The 24677-nt window shown below is 42.6% G+C and overlaps 1 protein-coding gene across 1 annotated transcript; it reads left to right on the top strand.

Annotated features, from left to right (window-relative positions):
* Positions 1-9190: 9190 nt before the first annotated feature.
* On the top strand, positions 9191-17508 carry LOC308334107 (gap junction Cx32.7 protein-like; the record flags this gene model as incomplete). The annotated part of the gene is made up of 7 exons (XM_080790695.1): positions 9191-9319; positions 10367-10552; positions 11109-11186; positions 13137-13232; positions 14165-14271; positions 16483-16609; positions 17260-17508. 7 exons carry the CDS (start codon positions 9191-9193, stop codon positions 17506-17508), a joined length of 972 nt encoding a protein of 323 aa, XP_080646821.1.
* Positions 17509-24677: the final 7169 nt, after the last annotated feature.

The following is a 24677-nucleotide window of genomic DNA, read 5'->3' as shown; positions in this document are numbered from 1 at the left end:
TTATGACTGCCTTGACGACATGGTAGCCTATCTCTCATGAAGGCATCACTCACCCACAGGACTTATCACAGCAGTGAGCAGTCTCACTGATCGCCTTCGTGGTGCACTGTGCACGGAATCCACGAATGGGTAATATTAATATAAGCCTACAAACGTATTCCATTCATGGCGATGCGATGTGTCATGTAGCCTTGAGGTGCGTGCGTGGACATGTCAGCAAGGCAAGCGAGGTGAGAGAGAAACAGACAGGGTAGCGGCCTACAGCTTTATTTAATTCATGCAGGTGTTCGTTCTTTATTTATTTAAGATACAACACACCAGTTAGTTGGGCTTGCAAGTTGCGTGTGCGTGCGTGTGTCTGTGTGTGTGTATGAGAGAGGGGGGTGAGGGGGGCAAGGCACGGGAGCAACTTTGTTTTCCCTGTAACCATGGTTTCCAGGTCGTATTGCAGTTGTTCATGTCGCAAAAACGAGGGCGAGGCTTGATTTCATAGGGCGTGCCAGATAGATTTCAGACGTCACATGTATTAACGTCGGAACGAAATTAAGGAAGGATCAGCTGTTTGCGATCACTTTATAAATGCCGTGGCGACGTGGGTGTACTACGAAATCTACACTCGAATTTGGGGCAGATTTTACACTCAATTGATAAATGAGGGCCTATGAGTAGTCTAAAAATTGAGGAAACACAAAGAAAACTACATTTCCATCTAGGAAAGGCCAAACCTTATTGAACAAAATTATTGTCATGACACGCAATGATTAATAATGAAATTAAGTTACAAAATGAGGCTTTTATTCACAAAATGTGATGAGAACATGAACATACTACTGTTGCAAATAATTGAATCAAATATCAGAGATACTACTACTGAAATTAATAAGCCATATCACAGTCTCATGGACAGGTACAAATAATAACATACATATAAATTACAGTTTTGGAAACAAACAACAAAATATATGTTTCCTACTTAATGGGTTCAGGCTCTCTGGATATAATGATAAGGCTCTCTGGACATACATGATTCCAAATTAAGAAACAGGCTTCATTCACCAAATGTGAATAGTAACAGTGCAACAATGTAATAAGTGCAATATGTCAGAAAAAAGGCTAAATACTCGAATTAAATATTGGCCTATACTTGAAAACATCTGCCTACAGCTGGCTTCAGTCAGTGGCTTGACAAACACAACAGAGAATCATGAATATCTTCCAGTGACATATTGAGTCACACTTTACTTTACTAATTACTGCCTACAAATACATAAATCAGCTAAATCAGGTTTGATTTGGGCGACATCTGTTAAAGAGGAGGCAGGAGAGAGACGACATACATCGGGGACGGTAAACAGTAAACGCCACAACTACGTGACGAGAGGGAGAGAGAGAGAGAGAGAGACTTGATAATTCCCATTGAGAAGGCACTTTCACATACATAGGTTGATCCAACAAGAAACGCTAGAAATGACTTTTCCTCACTGAAAGCAGAACAACAATATTTTGTATTGGTATGACCATGAAGGCATGACGGGTCGCACAGACATGTTGCGGCCTGCGGGGCGCGGGTTGAGTAGCGCTGCTATAGATCAATTATTTGTTTACAAACATTGAGACTGGTCGCACGGGTGACTGTTTCATGTAATCAATTCCTCCCCAAACCTGTTGTTTTGGGGAGCGCTGGTTTCAGTTCATTCAACCTCCTCTTGTGTGTTGGCTAGTGAGGTGCACCCTAGGAGACATTTAAACTTCATTGCCCAATAGTATTGCACACAGAGAACAGCTGAAATACAAGCTCACATCGCATCGCGGATGCGACTGTTGGGAGTGTAGAGGTCTGCGTGCGCGACACCATCGCTGGACGAAGCATAAATTATACTTGATGGGCTGCAGGTGCGCGTGCAGCCAGGCTCGGCTGCCGTGATCATGAGCGCACCACCCCTTCCTATGATAGCGAATGTAGGTGTGGTTTTGAGAACAACTGCTTTGAATTGCTATTATTGTTCACACACAACAGAAACCAATATTATTTCAAGAGTGGGAGGTCACAATAAAAATCCTAATCATCCTTCCTCCACACTGGGAGAAAAACAGCATCTGAAAGTTTGATGGGGCTTTTTTTTGTTTTTACACAAGTGCAGTTTTCCAATGCATCTTATGAGAGGTGGGGTTCTTGTGCTGCCGGCCTGCATGCTGGTGCTTATCAGTGTGATGTTGTCTGATAAGGTGGTGTGTTCTACAGTGTTACGTTAAATGTAGCTAGCCTATGGCGTGCAGACATTTAAACCACTTGTCTACATTTTCTTTGATTTGTCAAGTTTAAGTACAGTACTTAAGTAAAAGTACTTAGTTACTTTCCACCACTGCTAGTGCCCACAGCGTCCCTGGCCGGAAACAAACCCAGGACCACCTCCTATAGCGCCACCGTGCCCCCAGTGATGCAGATGTCTAACCATAATTTAACTCTTGTGAGCGTAAAACGGTTTCCAACTCTCCCATCATTTTAGCTGGGGACCACCTGGAACCCCCTCAAGGCCCACTGGTGGTCCCCGGGCCACTCCTTGAGAACGAGGTGTTTTTTGTATTTTTCGTATGGTGTGTCTACCAGCAGTAGTAGGACGACACACGCACGCACACACGCACGCACGCACGCACGCACGCACACACACACACACACACACACACACACACACACACACACACACACACACACACACACACACAGTAGGAGGAGGAGGAGGGTTGAAGGATTTTGATAAGGGAACAGACATCTCTGTGTGTGTCTCTCTCGCTCCACAACTTACTGCCTTCACCTCTGCTGTGTCTGCTGAGAATACTGCTGTCTGTTGGTGAGTTTAAACACATTCTATAAAGAAATACTAGTCTGTTGGTCAGTTAAAAACAAAATAGTATGCAGTGTTGTTTTTGTCGACTAAGACTATGATCTACAAGCTCACAACGCGTTGTGAGCTTGTAGATCAGCTATTTTCAGCAAGTGTAAAATCAGCCATTACAACGGCATCAAGGCCCGCCAAAATACATTTTCGTCGACTAAAAGGTGAGTTTAAATGAAAGTATTCAATAGACCAGTGCTTCCCAAAGGTTTCAGGTCGAGACTAGTGAAAATAGCTGATCATGCAAGGCAGCAACCTGCTCATCAGGAGCAATTAGGGATCAGACTTCAGAGTCTTGCTCAACGGCACTTCGACACTAACTCATGGGGGAGCCTGGGATCAAACCGGGAACCTTGTGCATGGTTCCCATCCAGCCCAGCCCTTCTCTACCCCAGAACCCCCTGTATGAATAAAGACTGTATGATTCTAGTCCATTGAAAATTTTAATTAATTCTATACATTGTTAGTTACAGACATTGATCAGTATTAACAGTCAGATATATCTCTGATGTTATACAGTACAAGCTCACAATGTGACGCATCAGCTTGTAGATCCGGTTATTTTCATTTGTTTTAATACGCAACCGAGAACTTGTGAAATGGGGGCATTCTGAGTATGTTTTACTTTTGGTACTTTAAGTATATTTTGATGTCGATACTTTTTTTGTACATTTTGAGTACCGCCCGGACTACTAAAAAAGAGTATTTTTACATTGAAGTATTGATACTTTTACTTAAGTAAAACATGCAAACTTTTTCCACCAATGCATTGAACTACAGTCAGTATTGTTTCCAGCATAGAACAGAACGTTCCACAATATTACAAGCTCACTTAACGGGTCACACGAAAATTCATTGTGAGCTTGTAGATCTGCAATTCATAGGGTGGTTTAACTGATGTTATATGAAAAGCTAATTTAGTGTACTTTAATTGTATATTTGCACGTCTTTAAGATTTCTGATGAATTGAAAATGGAGGACCCTGATGTAAACAATTCTTGCTTTTTATGGTTCCATTCTCGTAGCAGATTTTGTCCTGTACTCTCTTTTGAAATGTACACATTCTACAAACTGTGAATGAAATGTTCAATCAATCAATCAATCAATCAATCAATCAATCAATCAATCAATCAAAGCTGGCGACCCCCAGGAACTGCCCACAAGGACCCCTGGGGGTCCCCGGACCACACCTTGAGAACCACTGATTTCATGAGAAGAGTTTACACAGAATGTTACCCACAACAACAACCACAACAGGGTGTCAACTATTTGTGGTGAAAAGTAGTACTGAAAATAGCTGATCTACAAGCTCACAACGCATTGTGTCCTTGTAGGTACAGTATATTGCGTGCTTGTAGATCTGCTATGTTTACTAGTTTGCTCCACAATTCCATGCTGTTTAATTATTAATGTTGGTACCATTATGAGAGAGAACAGGCAAAGGATCAAAATAATAATTCGTCCACATTCTCTAGAAGTGTAGACTTCTTGTAAATTCAAGTAATGCAGATGTTTAACAACAATGTAACTCTTGGGAGCATAAAATGAAACCAAATGGACCCAGCAGGGGTTGACACTTAAGATCTCAGAGGCACTTGCCCATCAGGCAGCTATACAGGTCATGTTCTACTTGCACACACTTGCCTGTTAATTAAAATTTTGATTTACTGTTAAATTTATTGATTATGCTTTTTCTGGGGCTGTGCTATAAGAAATGTCATACCTCAATTTGTTATACCAAATACACTCGCTATGACTATGACTATGGATTCTCACTTGTTATATTTTATACGTGTAATTGTTGCAACAGTGAAAACAGCACATTAGGTAAACAGCACTCTTATTTTACATTCCACAGAGCAGAAGACAGAGCCGAGAGTGCTCTGGCCACGTTCAGGTGTTTAGACAGATATCGCGTTGGGTTGTGTTTATAGACTTAGGTTGCGTGAACTTGCGGCCCCTCTCAAAGGAGTCACTTGCCCGGTCAGGCAACCTGAAAGCAGACTCCACCTGCATGCCCGCAGAAGTTGTATTTACCTGCCAGGAGGCAGGTGGGCAAACCTTAAGTGTTTGGTTTGGTTTCAATGTACTCTCTCAAGAGTTAAGGATCTATGAACTATCCATTGGTTATACCAACTCTCCATCATTTAGCTGGGGACCACCTGGAACCTCCTCAAGGACCACCTGTTGGTCCCCGGACCACTGGTTGAGAACCACTGCGATCTAGGAGTGGATTATGAAGGCCGCACAGCGACCTTAAAAACCCATTGTTTTGTTTATGTTTGCCAAAGAGTGACTTTTACCAGTCTGTGAAAAACTTAAGATTTGATAAAAGTCACTGCAGCCTGGTTAACGGGCACAACAGAGCAGTGGAATAAAGCAGTGGTTCCCCAAAGTGGGATCCAGGGACCCCCAGGGGTCCTTGGAGCGAGTTCCAGGGGGTGCTCAGCAAAATTATATAGTACACTCTGAGAGTGTACAGTTGAATTAACATTGGGGTGGCAGAGATAGAAGTCCGTAGCCTAATTCAGTTCAAACTGGGGGTCCTTGGAATTAAACTGGTTGAGAATCACTGCTATAGAGCTGTAAAAATCTTCTCTTATGGGGGGGGGGGGGGGGGTCTACTAATTAGTATCAATGTTGGAGTCTATGGTATAAAGTACATTTACTTAAGTAATTTTTTTTTTGTATTTCCAATTGTCTGTACTTTTACTTCTACTCCACTACATCTCAGAGGAAAATATTATACTTTTACTCCACTATATATTTTTTGAAAACTTCATTTAGATTTCACTTATAGATTTTGATCATTATTACAAAACAGGTGTTAACCACTCAGCCCTATATACATTTCAGCCATTTGAAAATAGCAGATCTACAAGCTCACACTGTGTCGTGATGTGATGCATTGTGAGCTTTTTAAGGGACCAAGAAGACACGCAGTGACTTTGGTCACTTCTTGTATTTGTGTTTTTTTTTCTTCTTCTCCTTCTCCTTCTTCTCCTTCTTCCGCCAAAAATAGCTGTTCTGACTGAACCGTGCAGTCGCTTTTTACGAAACTCGGTAATCTGGTAGAGGGCCATGCCAAACGGTGACCATGTGAAGCCCATGACCATTGGCCAAATGGTGGCGCTATAGCACTGAAAATGCAAACTTTGAACGTGCATATCTCATGAACCGTTTCACCGTTGGCAATGACACTTTGATACACATATTTGTCTCCTCATGGCGAACAACTTTCGTATTCTGACTTTTGACCTCTGACCTTTAGATTACCCGCCATTTTTAATTATATGAAAACCATTTAAAATCTATCTCCTCCCAGAATCTTTGATCAAAATGTACACAAACGTCTACAGTTGAACTTTGGACTTAAACGAACAAAAAATCGTAATAGATTTATTTTAAGTGAAAAAATGAAGTTTTTATGAGCCAATGAAAGTTTCTGTTTTGTGAAACCTCTCATGCAACTAATACGTCTTCCAAATACGGTTGGCAGCTAATACCTATACTGCATGATGTTATTGTATAGAATGAGTCAGCTGACAGTGTCTGCTTAGCTCAGTCGGTAGAGCTCTTGCCTTTGGACCACAGGGTCACTGGTTCAAATCTGCGTAGTGACAACTCAGCCTGTGATTCTTATTTGTGCATGTCTATCTCTCTCTCTCTCTCTCTGACTCTCGGACATGACATCACAATAATAGAGATACTAGTAACTGTAATAAGTGTATTTAGTGTAATAGCGTAATAGTAGTGTAATAGTGTAATAATGTAACAGCAGTGTAATGGTGTAATAAGTAATAGTGTAATAGTAGTGCAATAGTGTAATAGTGTAATAGTGTAATAGTGTAATAGTAGTGTAATAGTGTAATAAGTCTAATAGTGCAATAGTGTAATAAGTGTAATAGTGTAATAGTGTAATAGTGTAATAAGTGTATTCTGTCTTCTCTCTCTCTCCACCCCCCTCTCTCTCTCTCTATCTGTCTCTCCACCCCCCCTCTCTCTCTCTCTCTCTCTCTCCACCCCCCCCTCTCTCACTCTCCACCCCCTCTCTCTCTCTCTCTCTCCACCCCCTCTCTCTCTCTTTCTCTCTCCCTCTTTCTCTCTATCTCTCTCTCCACCCCCCCCTCTCTCTCTTTCTCTCTCTCTCTGTCTCTCTCTCTCTCTCCACCCTTCTCTCTCTCTCTCCCTCTCCTTGGTCCCGCCTTATCGCTGCTCGCAGCTATATTTTATAAATAGTTTTGTGTTTAGTTCAATGTTTGTTTTAAAAACGCCATTGACAATGAAGTGAAAATGTACATCATCTTGTCCCTAACACAAACATTGGATGCCATTGACAATAAAGATAATTTAATGTTTGTTATGACACTGTTTGTTTTACTTTCATCATTACATCACCTAATCGTTGAATAAAGTAACATTTATACGGTAGCTGCTCCAAGCTATACCAAATTCCGTTGTAAGATGATAAGAGCGCCCCTCAATTCACACAGGTGTGATTTTTTTTCTTCCCTGTGGCAGATTGGTCTGGCTTCCAGGCTAGTTTGATGTGTCAGAGGTGAAGAGACATTGGTTCCCAAAACATTGATATGAACACACGCACGCACGCACGCACGCACGCACGCACACACACACACACACACACACATAGTGATAAGGACGACAGGCCTTGAATGAGAGGACACGGTTATCTTGCGTTATTTCACTGCAGGCTACCAGCTGGAAAAAAGTACTCAGACTTTTTTTAACTTCAATTGATACTGTAATATAGAAATACTCTGTTCCAAGTACAAGTCTGTAATTGAAAATGTACTTGAGTAAAAGACAAATAGTATTGGCATCAAAATGTACCTAAAGTACCAAAAGTAAAACTAGCCTACTCATTGTGCAGCGTTTCTCATTTCAAGTTTCCAAATTTATAAAAAAAAAACAGCGTGAGCTTTAGATCTGCTATTTTCAAACGGCCGAAATGCAGTGGTTAATGTAGCCGAAGTTTTGTAATAACACTCAAAATCTACAAAGTAATATTACTAAGAAAATGTTTTCAAATAATTGTAGTGGAGTAAAAGTACAATACCTCTGAAATGTGGTGTAGTAGAAGTAAAAGTATTGGACATTGGAAATACTCAAGTAAAAACCAACCCCCCCCCCCCAAAAAACCCCCAAAAAACAACCTTAATATGAGTACAGTACTCGAGTAAATGTATTTAGTTACTTCCCACTACTGCCAGCTGCTTCACATTTTACCCCTAGATTATTTTGGGGGGTTCCTAGATTATTTCAGGTGGTCCCTAGATTGAACAGTGTTTTCTCACTCAACAGTAAACAAACCTACATACAGTATAGTGTATACAGGCGATCTGCACATTTATAAAGTGACAATTTAATGACTTTTTAAGACCTTTTTAATACCTCAAAAACGACACATGGAGAAACTAGCCTATCTACAAGCTGACAACGCCACGTCAGCTTCTCATCATCATCATCATCATTTTTCGACCGCGGTCGAGATCATGGATTCCACAATGCTACGCCAGACTTCCCAGTCCTTCATTGCCACCCCCAGTTCCTGCCCACTGAAGCATGTGTCCCTAGCGATGACATCAGGGAACGACAGCTTTCTACCTCTGGTCCGCCCTGAGGCAGCTTCTACAATAGGTGTTCTAGACATAGAAAGGTAGTCCAGTCACGTGACTCATTGCGTTCTTTGGCACTAACGCGGAAGCTTGCCCGTGCACTTGAGAGCATTCGACCCAGAGTCGGAAGAGGCGTCTACCTTTCTATGTCTTTGGTTCTAGACCAGTGGTTCCAAAACGTGTTCACGTCAAGGACTCCCAAATTTACAGTAATTGGACCCCCATTTGAAAATATATGCCAGGGACCCCCACTAGAGAACATTGTTACGGCTCTAGCAGTGATTCTCAACCATTTTAATTTCAACAACCTTTGACATGCATTAGGCTACGGACCCCCATTTAATAGCATTTCTATCTCTGAGACCCCAATTTGTATTGTTAAAGCATTTCTAATTTAACTCTGAGAGGGTCTGTTAGGGTCCATTTGTACACTCTCTGAGTTACATACCCATAAGGGTCCATTTGGTTCTAAATTAACATTTAGCTGCAGGGGAACCCCTGGAACTCTCTCAAGGACCCCAAAGGGGTCCCCGTTCCCCACTTTGGGAACCACTGTTCTAGACATGGGTGAGTGGGGTGTGTTGGGTTGATAATAACCCTGGGTTATTCCTACATGTTGGGTTGATAATTAATAACCCTGTCATTGGGTTGTTTCTAGACATGGGTGAGTGGGATCTGCTGGGTCGTCTCCTGGACAAGGTCCAGACTCATTCTACGGTCATCGGGAAGGTCTGGCTGACGGTTCTGTTCGTGTTCCGCATCCTGGTCCTGGGAGCCGGAGCCGAGAAGGTACTTTGTTTTATTATTGTGAAATGCAAATACTTTAAATTTATGTTAAATACTTTAAATACAATAATGGGGCGGCAGTGGCTCAGGGGTAGAGTGGCCGTTTGGGAACCTTTCCGGTTCCCAGTTCGATCCATGTGTGCTCCCCCAAAGTTAAGTGTCGAAGTGTCCTTGAGCAAGACTCTGGACCCCTAATTGCTCCCAATGAGCAGGTGCCTTGCATAGTTTCCTCTGCCATTGGTGTGTGAATGTGTGAATGTAATGCACAATCTGTGTAAAGCTCCTTGGATAATGGTGCTTTACTTCTTATACAGTATAACCACTGCATAGACATGAGGTTGATTGAACTATACTACTATACTATACTATACTATACTATACTATACTATACTATACTATACTATACTATACTATATTTGTTAATGTATTTATTGTTATGACCAAGCCTTCACGTTGTGAGCTTGTAGATCTGCTATAAGACCCACACACTCTCTCTGTTTCTCATTGGCTTCAAGCTACTGTGACTCACACACCCCCGCAGTACATCAGGCGGTCTTTGTTCTGTGATGGGTGACGCTGTGATGAAGTGATTTATGGATTGTTCTATATGTGATATGTATGATATTTGGTTATGACATACAATTTCAGTTGTTCATGTAATGTTTTTATCTTGTGCTCTGTCTCTGTCTCTGTGATCTCAGATTGTGTATGTTGCACATGGAATCTGTAATATCACACCGCCAAACTCAACGCCACACCGCCAAACTCAACGCAAAAGTGGTTAATGGTCAAAGTAATGAAGTCTAGTTTTTACTACCCCCCCCCCCCCCCCCCCCCCCCTCTCTCTCTCGGTATGGGGTGATGAGCAGTCAGTCAGCAGCCTGTCTGTCTGTCTGTCTGCCTGCCTGCCTGTCTCTCTACCTGTCTGTCTCTCGCTCTCTAGGTGTGGGGAGATGAACACTACAGTCAGACTTCGTATGTAATACCCAGCAGTCTGTCTGTCTCTCTGCCTGTCTCTCTCTCTAACTGTATGTCTGTCTGTCTCTCTAGGTATGGGGTGACGAGCAGTCAGACTTCGTATGCAACACGCAGACCCCTGGCTGTGAGAACGTGTGTTACGACCGGGCGTTTCCCATCTCTCACGTGCGCTATTGGACACTGCAGATCCTGAGCGTGGCCACGCCCACCCTGCTGTACCTGGGTCACGTGATGCACATCATCCACGCAGAGAAGAAGGTATGCACGCACGCACGCACACACACACACACACACACACACACCCAATGGTAGGCCTTCAAAATCCACTCCTATATCGCAGCGGTTCTCAACCAGTGGTCCGGGGACCACCATTCCTTGAGGGGGTTCCAGGTGGTCCTCCGCTAAATGATGTTGAGTTGGTAACCAAGTGGACCCTCTTTAATTCTTGAGAGCGTAAAATGAAACCAAATGAAACCCTCAAGAGTTAAGCTATTTGTTAAACACCTGCATTAGTTAATTGACAAGAAGTCTACACGATTAGAGAATGTGGAATAATAGTTATTTCGCTTTCGAGTTTGCCTGTCATCTCTCCTAATGGTACCAACATCAATACATACAGCATGTAATTGTGGACACCAACTCATCCAACGACAACAACATATTCTCTAGTTGTGCAGGTCCTGAGGGGCTAAATGTCATAAAAATGGTGGTCTGTGACTTAAATGCTGAATAAATAAAAAATGGGCCTTGATGTGAAAATATAAGGGTTGAACACCACTTGCATTAAAGGATCTTTCTGTGTGGTTGTCTCTAGATGAGGAAGAAGATGAAACAACAACAACACACCACCCTGGGCGAACAGACCAACATATTCCTACGCTGTGGATACCAGGTATATTACCGGATACTATAGTCTCTGTGGATACCAGGTATTCCTATTACCTGATACTAGTCTCTGTGGATACCAGGTATTCCTATTACCTGATACTAGTCTCTGTGGATACCAGGTATTCCTATTACCTGATACTAGTCTCTGTGGATACCAGGTATTCCTATTACCTGATACTAGTCTCTGTGGATACCAGGTATATCTGTTCGGTTCTTTTGGGTTTTGGTTTAAAAACAAGTAAAGTTTATGCACATAAAAAAGTTCATTTATAAATAATGGGAACTGTGGGGTGTTAAAATAAGTTTCCTTCATAATTGTCCTATTTAATAATTTCATAACTCTAATTTCATGTTTACATTATGCTTGATACGTGTGTCAGTATGATAGTCATGATTATGGAACTTGGATGGAAGTGTTTGTGCATGCGCGACTGTGCGACCGCGACCATATGAATGGTAGTTCAGAGCGTCACTCATTACATTCAACGATATGTCATCAGGAGCACACAGCCCGTTGGTAAGTTAGATTTGAAATGTAGTGTGTAAATGTTACTGTTTGCTATGGGCTACTGGTAGCATTTGTGCAGTAGTATTATCACGTTGTGTCCGCATTAGTATACCGCAAGTATTGAGCGAGCGGTGCACGGATTGCAGTGAGTGTTTGTAGCAATGCTAAAGTTAGCTGTGTCCAGCGCTGGCTGTTTTGACAGGTTGCTCTGTCGGGACGCTGTAGCGTGGTGGAGAAGTCCTGTGGGCTGTGTTATTGTGTGGTGGTGTTTTGCACGTCCATTTTAGAGTCACGTCAGTATGTATTAACCATAGACTGTAAAAAATATGGACAAAGCGTCCCGCGGGTCTAACGTGAACGTAAAATGAAGCCTGTCAGTCCTTGCAATGGAAGTCGCCATCTTTCTAGATCCGTTTTGGCCCAGTTCAGGCCAGCTGGCCCATTGGCTGGCCCAGACAACGAGGCGGGACTTCCCCCTTCTTCTTCGTTGGTTTTTATTTTGACTCGAGTGGGTGGGGGATCCCGTTCATAGACTGTAACGGTAGCCACGCCCCTCAGAACATGCGCGACTTTATGGTAATTTTTCTAATAAATGGGACCATAATTTTCCAAAAAGAATATTATGACATTAGAAATGAGACTTTAAACTAGTGACTGGAAGCAAAAAGTATTCATGACCATGTTTATTAAGGTAATACAGTCTAGGTGAAGTTGGGCCCAAATACATGGACTTCTATGGGGCTATGGGTTTTTTTGAGCCCAATGAGAGCGCCACAACAGGCCATTATATGAACTTTCATTTCCTTAGTGGCTTCACAAAATATCCGTCTGACTGCCCCCCTGGTATTAACATACGGACTCTGTTGCCATGGTAATGCTGTAGTATCGTGCCGGCGGGCATAGTGCGTGCGTGCGTGCTGCGTGCGATCTGCGCAAGACACTTTGGTGAATTGCATTCTGGGAAATGCAGTTTATGCTCATTATATCCAGCTCGCTGTATTAAGTACTGGGAAGTACGGGCTACTTATTCGCTGAGTTGGCGGTGCCCGGGATCGAATTGTGTGGTCCAAAGGCGAGCACTCTACCGCCTGAGCTACCTGGACACCAACCAACCAACCCGCCAGGGTTAGGCATAGTTTTTGTGAGGTTAGGGTTAAGGTTAGGCATAGTTTTTGTGAGTTTAGGGTTAAGGTTAGGGTTTACGCATAGTTTTTGTGACATTATAACCACTTGTGTGGTTATATAACTACCAGTACTGTAGTAGTAGCCGGTGCTGTAAAACAAGGGCCCCATCAGCGCCCGCCCATCAACTCAAAGGCTCGAGAAAAAAGAGAGTCCCGATGATAATGTGAATATTATGATTATTCATGTTCCAATAATCAGGTGAATGTTATGATTTTGTTCAGGTTCCTAGGATGATAATGTTAATGTTATGATGCTATTCAGCTTCCTAAGTACACTTCTGACGAGGGGAAGATCAACCTGAGAGGACGTCTGCTTCGTTCCTACGCTCTGCACGTTCTCGCAAAGATCCTACTGGAGGTAATCAATAAATAATATACAAAGTGTAATTGTAATGAAGACTCTCACTTCCATTCATATTAGCCGAACTGGGAGAGTGTTCGTTGGATATACAGTCTCCATATATGGGGATATCCGACTAGGACGCTGGGTTATTGCGAACGCAGTGATTGCGAACGCAGTGAGCACTTACTATGAGACCTAGCAGATCATTGCGAACGCAGTGATTACAAACGCAGTGAGCACTTACTATGACACCTAGCAGATCATGTCTGTGTGTCTGTCCCGCTTTTGTGCCCATATATGGAGCTGAGTGATTTGTTTGTGATTGATGCAAGTGTCTGTCCCGCTGTTACGTCACCATGACTCAGCCATAACCATATAAGGAGTCCCCAAAGCAGCTATACGTCCAAAACCCAAATATGTACGCGCTGCGTTCGCTTCCCGCGTTTGCGCGGCTTATTGGTGTCTGTCTGTCTGTCTGTCTGTCTGTCTGTGTGTCTGTCTGTCTGTCCTGCTTTTGTGCCCATATATGGAGCTGAGTGATTTGTGTCACCATGACTCAGCCATAACCATATAAGGAGTCCCCAAAGCAGCTATATGTCCAAAACCCAAATATGTATCGCTTCCCGCATTTGCGCGTCTTACTGGTAATATACCAGTAAGACGCGCAAACGCGGGAAGCGAACGCAGCTCGTACATATTTGGGTTTTTTAAAGATTTATTTTTAAGTTATTATTTTTTTAAGTTAAGTTATTTTTAAGTTAAGTTTTTAAGAAGGCAGAAGTCGAAGCATCCTGGTTTAAGTTCTAACCGGACACCACTGCGGCGGGTTCTAACCTAAGTAATCAGCAATAGAGCTATTTTATAGTATAGCAAATGATTATAAATTAAAGGTAGGGTTCATCGTAGGGCATTATACTATTATAACATTAAATGTTTATGTGTTATAGGTAGGATTCATCGTGGGGCAGTACTTGCTGTTCGGGTTCACCCTCCAACATGGCTATGTCTGTAACCACTTGCCCTGTCGTCACCAGGTCGACTGCTTCCTGTCCAGGTGGGTTTATCACAATAATTACATTAATTTCACATATTTAAATTATTGATCACATTAATTACACATTTATTGTACGCAAAACGTTGTGCGCAAGTGACGTCACAGAGTTGTTCCAGATAGATCTATCTCCTCATGTCGCGCTCGGTGCCAAGCCTCATACCCTGTTCCATACCCCCAGGAACGCACCCAGGGGACCAGGCCGGTTCGAAAACCGTCCGAAAAGGTTGAGAAATGACAGAGTTACTGTGTGGCGGCCCCTCTACTGTACCCTCTACTGTACTGTAATGTACTGGCACCCCCAAAAGCATACAGTTAATACGTGCATGTGTGTTTGTGTGTGCATTATTGCGCACAGATGGTGAAAAACAACCATGCTGTTTTCTTGCTCATACCCAGACCCCCATACACCCACCCACACACATAGCTCCGTACGGGGGTGGTTGTACCACTGAAAAATAATAATAATAAAACGTTTTATTTTATTTTATAAACAAAAATATATATACAAATATCAAATAGGCCTATACAGTATATTTGTAATGTAGGCTAGTAGTATTAGCAAGCACAACTCGGTAATAAATACTAATAGTGGGCAACAGTGGATTTAACATAGCTTAATATACCAACCAAAAGTTGTTTGCAGTTGCAATTATTGGTCAATTATTAGTCAAAATATCGGTGTGTGTTATTACACAAAGTGTGTTTCCCATTGAATCCGGTCTGCTTGTCACTAGGGCTGCAACTAACGATTATTTTCATAATCGATTAATCGGGTGATTATTTAAACAATTAATCGATTAGTCGGATTATGGCACCTTTTTGCAATTACTTAAAAAAAATTGCTTCAAGTTATCAGACATTGGTGAGCATTTTTTGTCATAAGACAAACAAATATGGACAGTGGCGGTGCTCACAAATATCATGTTTTGGGACCTATATGGGGCATTTTGCAACCAGCTGTTGATGACGTTGATCCCTGTTCAGGCTCCAACTGTCGTGTAATTTCATCACCTTTACACTGACTAATTAAATCTACTAGAGACAAAAAAGGCTGAGCAAACTGCAGACTGTAGTCAAAAGCACCGGACAACCAGTTGAAGAAAAGCAGGCAGAGAGATGAACTGAAGATGCATCAGTTGTATTTATTGAAGACAAAAACCATGTAAGACAGAGCGCTTTGCCTTAGACCCTGAGCGGGGAGCCCAGGGCTCCTATGTCCTGACCGCTGCTGCGACCAGCCAAGACTCCCTAACATTGTATTTACAGACATTATATACAGAGTCACATCAAACAGTTGAATTTCTGGGAGGGGGTTCAAACTTTTACATAGAATGCATACAGAGTGGCGTTTGAAACTTTAATCAAGTGGCCTCTCGTTGAGACGATAGTATGCTAAATTTCCTATCACACCTGGCCAGGCCAGGTACTTGACTATGCGTGATTGCTTTTCAAACTTGCAGACAGACAGACTCCAACAATTGGTTCACAGACATGTACGATATAGTATGAATTATTGATTCCTGGATATGACAAGCTCGCAGATCAGCTGTTTGAGCGGAGCGCATCGCAGCCACAGAGCCACTTGACTGACGCTCTCTCTCTCTCTCTCACACGTGTATTTTTTTATAACATAGGATGAGGTCGGATGTGGGCATGCAAAATGATCGTGTCCTTAGATTATTGTTTTACCGCATTTCTTTCCCAGCGATTTTTTTTTTTCCACGTGGATTATTATTACTGTGTATGCTGAGTACAGTGCATCCCGTGGACGCAGAGGTTGTTGGTGTATTGTGGCCCAAAACTATACTACTGTGATTTCCCATTGGCGACGCGTGGCGCTAGGATGAGCGGGCTGAAGCCCCGCGAAATTCTAGTAATTACACATATTTAAACCATTGATCACAATAATTACCGATATGTAACCTACTGTAACCATTGATTTTTTTTTTACTGTAACAGTAAAGTTTCAGTTAGTTTCAGTAGTTTTTAAAAACCTTCCCCTCCTATATACAGGTTTAATGTTTGTGTTTAGTTCAATGTTGACGCCATTGACAATGAAGGCCCACAGAGAAGTCGGTCTTCATTTGCTTCTATGGGTTTTCAGGCCTACAATGGAGTCGGCCTTCATCTGGTTCTATAATATCACTGTGTTTTCAGGCCTACAACAAAGTCGGTCTTCATCTGATTCTAATTGCATTGCGTATGTTTAAGGCCTACAGAGAAGTCGGTCTTCATCTGGTTCATGCTCGTGGCAGCGGGAGTGTCTCTGCTGCTCAGTGTGGCGGAGCTTTGCTACCTCAGCGTGCGCGCCGTCAGACTATGCTCCGCCCAACGCCAGGTAGGGGGGGGTGGGGGGGAGTGTTGAACTCCAAACTTGCACTTGTAACCGAGTATTTCTACATTGTAGTCTTAATACTTGCTCCGTTTGGAACCTACGCTGCTACGCTTATGCTCCGAGATGAGGTTTCCGAGGAAAGCTATCCATGCACTGGTAGAAATGGAGTCTAGCTAGGTTGAGCCAGTCCGCAAGTAGTGGATTTAAACCCCTTTCGCAATATTTGTTTCAAAACTTAAGGTATCAGAACCAAGATACAGTTGAGAAACTTAACATAGGCACGTAACATTTTAACATAGGCATCAAACAACCGCTTAAAATCAGGCTTAATTTTTTTTTTTTTAAGTCCAGTCAACCCGCGTTTGCATGTGCAGTACTGCTTCCATAAGATTCCATTGGGAAAACCGGGGAAACACATGGTACTGGCTGACATTACCTTTACTTTTTGAAACAAATACTGCGAAAGGGGTTTAATCCACTACTTGCGGACGGGCTCGACCCAGCTAGACGCCATTTCAACCAGTGCAGGCCAGGGATAGCTTTCCTCTGAAACTCATCTGGGAGCTAAAGCATAGCAGCGTAGATATAGAGGTTCCAAACGGAGCTATCTTGATACTTTTACCTAAGTAATACATTTGGTTAATTTTCGACAGGACTACACGGTGACCCCCGTGACCCCGCCCCTCCAGGAGAGGCGGGCCTTCGAGGAGAGAGATCACATGATCCAGAACTGGATCAATCTGGAGATGGACCTGCAGCGCCACAAGGTCAAAGGTCACGCACCTGGGGTCACTAGAGGTCAGGAGGTCACGGCAGGGGGTCAGCAGCGGGGGGTCGCTGGCGAGGCGGAGAAGAGTGCTGCTTCCGAGGACAACAATTTCGGGGGGGAGGTGCATATCTGAGGTCAAAAGGTCATATTACGGCGGCCCTGTTTAAAAACTTACAGACTGTGTGTGTGTGTGTGTGTGTGTGTGTGTGTGTGTGTGTGTGTGTGTGCGTGCGTGCGTGCGTGCGTGCGTGCGTGCGTGCAATCTGCTGATCTGTGAAGTGTTAAACAATATGAATTAAACTAAAATAAATTGAAAAGCCCAACTGTTTCTGATTAGAAAGCAATACTTATTGTTGGAAATGTTATAGATTTAAAATAAATCTAACTTTAATTAATTAAAGTATTTCACTCTTTTTACAATACCAAACCTCAGGAGCTACCAGTGTTCAGGGAGTGTCTACCAATAGGGCATAGCAGTGGGTGGGGTTTTCGGGCACACTATGCCATTCCTTTTTCTTTTTTGAGGGCTCTATATACAGGTTTTAATGTTTGTTTATTGTTCAATGTTTGTTTTAAAAACGCCATTGACAATGACGGGAACATATACGTCATCATATACGTCATATTTTCTCTTTATTGTTAATGGCATTTAATGTTTGTGTTGGCACCGTTTGTGTTACATCACCATTACATCACCTAATCAACACAAGTTACTTCAATATATTAGCGCCCCTCACTTCTCAAAGATTTGAGTTGAAAACGATCTGAAATAATATATATTCCCGATTTCTCTAAAATAGCAGATCTACAAGCTCGTAACGCGTGCCGCGCTACAAGCTTGTAGATCTGCTATTTTTCAACAGCTAAAGTATAACATAATGCTTAAAACACTGGGCTGGACTGAGACAAAAAATTTGGCACGGACATTTTTGCGGCATTTGGCCCAGACTGGCCCACCACAACCACATTCGTATTGTTGACCTATATCTACCATTATAGACCAACATTCGTTCAACTTTGACCGCTCTGTCACATGGTACTATTTTCTTTGTGTTCAGTATCACTGCGCCGCATAGAACACCATAGTGTTCCATGCGGCAGGCTGCGGCAGCGGCAGGACACACTACCAAAGCTAGGTGCTATGCAGCTGCCCCGGGTCCGCTAGCTACGAGGTTTCATTTCATTCAAAACATTTACTTTTGACTCGTTCCGGTTTCTTTATAAGTGTTGACAACATTGGGCTGTATTTTGCGTGTCTTAAGTACCAGGTCTTATTCCCTAACTTGAGTAAACTAAAGACCTGGAGGCGTGATCAATGCTCTTTGGCCACTCAGAATAGCCAAATGGCATTGATCACGCCTCCAGGTCTTTAGTTTACTCAAGTTAGGGAATAAGACCTGGTACTTAAGACACGCAAAATACAGCCCACTGTGTTGTATTATAGATCAAAATGGTACGAAGTTGCAACTTTCCGGGATGTCCAACTTTGGCTTGCTACAGTGGGTTTGAACGTCCATACCAACTTGAGAAAAATAAAAGGTGGTGGCTCGGCTGGTGGCTCGGCTAGGTGCTCGGCTGTGCAGTGAGAGCTTCATCACTGTCGTTGTCTGACTCTGGGTTTGGAGTGTCTGATTCTGACATGTTGAAGTCACGCTAAATTTTAGATCTACTTTGAAAGAATTGAAACAACTATTATTTTCCTCTATGACACAAAACAAAACTTATAAAGTAACCGGAACGAGTCAAAAGTAAATGTTTTGAATTAAATGAAACCTCGTAGCTAGCCGACCCGGGGCAGCTGCATAGCACCTAGCTTTTTTTTTAAAAGAAAATAGTGCCATGTGACAGAGCGGTCAAAGTTGAACGAAAGTTGGTCTATAATGGTAGATATAGGTCAACAATACGAATTACGCTAGTTTTGTAGATTGATTTATTTTTAATGCGTGGCCCCCAGTGACCCTGGAAACTACTTGATATTCCCCCAAACAGGAGCAGCACTCCTCGGCCAGTCATTTAATATCTTTGCAACCGCGATATTTATGGTAAGCATTTCATACAGCTTCATAACCAAAAATCCGAAACAACCCTTTAACATTTGGCCCAGACCGGCCCACCAGAGGGTCGGCCCACCGAGCCATGCACTGGGTACGTCCTGTGGCCAGTCCACCCCTGTTAAAGGCGCAGTGAAATGAAAAAGACGTTTTTCACACTTTTAGGCCCTCATTTATCAACCGTGCGTACGCCAAAATATGGGTGCACGCCGAAATTTCCGACATTTTTGACATTTACCATTTCCGCCAAAGCTTGAAATTGAACTTGACAACGTTCAATTCCCACGTCTGGTCGGCAGCTTGCTTACGCTTGTTTTTCTGTCGCAGAACGGCGGAGCAGCATTGTTTGACCAGCTGAGAGGCTGCCAAAGGCATGAATCATATGTATTCACTCCTAAAATGTTAATATAAAACTGTATGTATATGGGCTACACATGTTTAAAAAGAAAAAGGAATAGACCTACAAGATGTGTCTTTGTGTCATATGAAATTTGTAGGAGCTTTCCAACTTTACAATTAAAATCGCGCTTGATTTAAGCCATTTAAACAGTGTTTTGCATGAGCGCATGCATGCGGATTTGGGCTGTCTGTGCTGGAATATTTCCATGACGTTGGAAAGTAGCAAGTTGCAATGCAGCTGCGGAGAGTCCCAACATGCATGGGTAGCCTATATACTGTAATCTACAGCAGGCCAACAGCACTTGTCTTTCTGGAGTTACGGTATATGCAATCTCCTCCTCGTTTAATAAACCTGACGTGTCACTGGAATGTCAAATGTGCCGTGCCAGCCCAGCGCAAGTGCATGGGAACCGCATCGGCGATAGGTATAGGCTAATCCAGCCAGTCAGCCCACCACCACCAGTAGGCCTACCATATATTTTGGCTGCACATTAATATAATTGACAGTTTACAGTCCTGCAGCCACTGCAGCGACTGCGAGGCAATCTAAATAGACAGTCGAACGTGCATGCAGTTGGTCACGGACGGACCACAGTGATAGAGAGAGACAGACAGACAGGACAGGACAGGAGGAGCACCTGCAAAACAGCAGCGTGTCACCGTTCGTGTGTGTGCCTATTTGTTATTTAATTATGGTTCAGGTTCAGGTTTTCGTTCACTAATATATCTTGTTGTATATTAAATTAAAAATACTTTAATAATTTAATATACAACTAACAACACACAGTGAAAGTTGCTTGCAAATTGCGATATGTGCGTGCGTGGCGTGCGGGGGGGTGAGGACCGTGAGGCGGGCAGCAATAAGGGAAGCGAGAGGAGAAACAGACAGGGTAGGCCTACAACTTTATTTAATTCATGCAGGTGTTCGTTTTTTATTTATTTAACAACACACCAGTTAGTTGGGCTGCGGGCAGCTTGCAAGTTGCGTGTGCGTGCTGTGCGTGCTGTGCGTGTGTATGAGAGAGGGGGGTGAGGCGCAGCAAGGCACGGGAGAAACCTATTTTTTCATGTAACCATGGTTTCAGGAAACGTATTGCCGTTTTCAGGTCGCAAAAACGAGGGCGAGGCTTGATTTCATAGGGCGTGCCAGATAGATTTCAGCCGTCACATTTATTAACGTCAGAACGAAATTAAGGAAGGATCAGCTGTTTGCGATCACTTTATAAATGCCGTGGCGACGTGGGTGTACTACGAAACCTGCACTCGAATCTGTGGCAGATTTTACACTCGATTGATAAATGAGGGCCTTAGACCATATCCGTGGTCATCATATGGGCATACCTAACAATGGATGCCAAAAAAATGGGGAAATTCTCATTTCTGTGTGTTTTTATATCAAAGGTCCATAAAAACGATTGTATTATTTATTTATTAAAACGAAAACGTGCTGCGTGATGACGTGTAGAGATACACATCGATAAAAGCCAATAAAAATGAAGCTCACCTGTTTAATTCCCCATGTCTGCGCATCCATGCAACACAGCTGCTTCTGATTACAGATTACTCCGTTTTTATTTCCATTCAAGATAACATTCAGACAGTGTATTACTCGGTTTCAACTTAATCATCACGCTAAAATATGTTTCTGAAAACATTATAGGGTAGAAATAAGCCACATAACAGTAAACTGGTTGTGCTGGGCGACCGTCTGATGCCACGCTGTAGCGCATAGCATATAGCTACCTTCCCTAGCTACCGTCCCATCGCCTGAAGGGATGCGACATTCTGATTGGTTCAGAAACTTCAGACCGGTGTTTCATGTGGAAACACCATTTTCATGTTGTTCACCATTTCCGTTTCACTGCGCCTTTAAAACACCAAAAGGGGTTCCAACCCTGAATGGGTGAAGAGCCGGGTTCCAGACCGGAACTGAAGGAACTGGAACCAACATCGAGGAACCAGGAGTCGGTACCATCACATTTGCAATAGCAGAATAGCAGTGGTGGTAAAGTAAATAAGTACATTTACTCAAGTACTGTACTTAAGTACAATTTTGATGTTTTTGTACTTTACTTGAGTATTTCCATTTTCCAGTACTTTTACTTATACTCCACCTCAGAGGAAATACTGTATTTTTACTTCACTGCATTTATTTGAAAAGTTACTTTTTAGAGTTTGATTATAATTACAAAAAAACATACATTAACCACTTCAACCATACATTCTGGCCATTTAAAAATAGCCGATCTATACAAGCTTACAATGTGTCACGATTCAACACATTGTGATCTTGTAGATCTGCTATTTTCAAAATATTTGTAGACATTTGAAAACGTGAAATGAGACATTCTGCATAATGAGTACATTGCAATGCCAATATGTTTGTAATTTTACACAAGAGCATTTTGAATACTTTGAATGAGTATTTCTACATACGTAAGTAAATCATGTGAATACATTTTCCATCCATGTAGTGACTAGAAATGCACTGACAATAAATATGTGACCGGTGTCAAAATCAGGTTTCTCTTTTTGTTTTCTGCATTAATACCCTGTAGCAGGCGCGGAGATGCGTGGTGGTAAACTGTATACTCTCTCTCTCTCTCTCTCTCTCTCTCTCTCTCTCTCTCTCTCTCTCTCTCTCTGGCTCTCTCTCCCACAAACACGCTGTTAAGTTACCGCGACTAAGATTACATTTCCTGTCAATAATAAGCAGTGTAAAATGTAGTTAATTGGGAGTTAAAGGGAGACGCTTTATTGTGAAGGGCCCTTCACGGCGCAGGCAGGAAATAGAGTGTTTAAACTGGGCTGCTTACTGGTTGCACGTTAGAGTAGACTGATTTGCTCCGGTCTGTCCGCTGTGGCTGTATACAGTTGCATGTTAGCCCTGCTCTGCAAATTTGCAATCGCCTGATAAAGTTGAGTTTTGATTCTTTGAACAGTCAAAACGAGACATAAAATTACCACAGGCAAAAGAGGGCAAGATAGATGGAGTAGACTAAAGATGGAATACAAACACAACAGCAGCAGCTCCATCCACATGCACTGGAAGTGAGTGAAGTCGCATGAAAGGAATACCAAGACAACAACAGTAGCCTAATCATAAAGATGGACGGACATGCCCACGTGAACTTTACCACTTGAATTGAAACATTAAGAGACTATTTAATCAACTTTCCCGCACGGCATTTATGAAGTGATCGCAAACAGATGATCCTTCCTTAATGTCATTCCTATTTGATAAATGTGACGGCTGAAATCAATCTTGCACGCCCTATGAAATCAAGCCTCGCCCTCGTTGTTGTGACATGAACAACTGCAATACGACCAAACATTATGGAAACCATAGTTGTATGATCCAAAGCCAATAGAGAAGTTTCCCCCGCTCCCTCGCTGAGTGGGTACACAGAAAAGACTCGAGGTGGAGAAACCAAGCATGGGCGTAGCTTGGGGGGTTTAGGGGTTGCATTGCACCCCCCCCCCCCCACCCCACCTTCTATTACAAGAAGCATGCGTGGATGGAATATTCGGTTTGCAGTCTTTTGTTTCGGCTGCGATTGGCAGAGTGTTGCACAGTATTTTGTATATGTTTGGTACAGTAACGTGGTCTAGTGGAGCAGCTTGTTGTGGTCTTTTTATTCTAGTATTCCCTTCTTTATCTTTGTCACTTTGTCAATGACTAAGAGTAAGACGCGCAGCAGTTGTACCGTGTGCTGACGTCAGTTAAAAATGAAACCCCGTAGTGCTGTGTGTGTGTGTGTGCGTGTGTGTGTGTGTGTGTGTGTGTGTGTGTGCACAGCACTACAGGGTTTCATTACTACAGCAGGTAGTACAGCAGCACACTGTGTGCTGCTGTACTACCTAAATAACAATTATTTAGGGGTTAGGGCATTATAAAAACGCCATGCATCGCACCCCTGGAGTCAAGTTCAAGCTACGCCCATGAAACCAAGTGCAGGTTTTGTTTGGCTACAGGCCATGAGGCGAAGAACTGTGCGATACCAAAGACATGCCTGCACGACTGCAGATCCGTGCTGGCTCCCGTGCTTGCACTTAGGACAGTCGGACCAATAGTATGTCTAAACTAAAGCCTGTACCCGTAAAATAAGCCATTATCGACTAAATCAACTGTAGATTTAGTCAACTAAAATGTTATATTTCGTCGACCAAAACTAGACTAACATAAACACATTCCAGGTGACTAAAATGTAACAAAAACTAAATGAAAACTATTCAAGTGACTATGACTAAAATTAAAATCTAAATATGCTGTCAGAATCAACACTGCATCCAATCAGAGCACAGTACAGCTGAAAGTAATAATCTGTAGTTCATACAAATATTTCACAAACTTATTATTTTTATTCTGTGAAAAATACCTTCTTTGAAGAGTAAATAAATAAATAAACTGTTTCAACATAATAAGTGAAAGGTTTGCATTGATCAATGCATAGCATTGGGCCATGGGTATCTTTGAAGGGGTTCCAAATGGACCCTTACAGATCTGTAACTCTGAGATTGTACACATGTAACCAAATGGACCCATACAGGATATAGTTTAGTTTAGTTTATTTCGATCATCATCAACACATTACTTGCACACATTACATCAACCATCACTGTTTTGTTGATCGATAAGGGATACATTCTTAGGATGTAGGGCACCTACGGACGGCTGCAATTAGAAACTGGCCCCCGTAAAATCTGAATCCCCCCCACCGCTTTCCCCTCACTGTATATGTTTCTTTTCCCTTTTTGCTTCCTGATGAATTCCTGTTCTGTTCTTTAACTATATAGAAGTGTCTATTTGTACGTCTCTAAATGTTTTGATTCATTGAACATGGTGGACCCT

Source organism: Protomyctophum bolini (genome assembly GCF_963924005.1).
Source record: "Protomyctophum bolini genome assembly, chromosome: 19".
In the NCBI taxonomy this organism is placed as follows: Eukaryota; Metazoa; Chordata; class Actinopteri; order Myctophiformes; family Myctophidae; genus Protomyctophum; species Protomyctophum bolini.
Note: the sequence above shows the minus strand (reverse complement) of the source record. Positions and strands in the feature narration are given on the sequence as shown.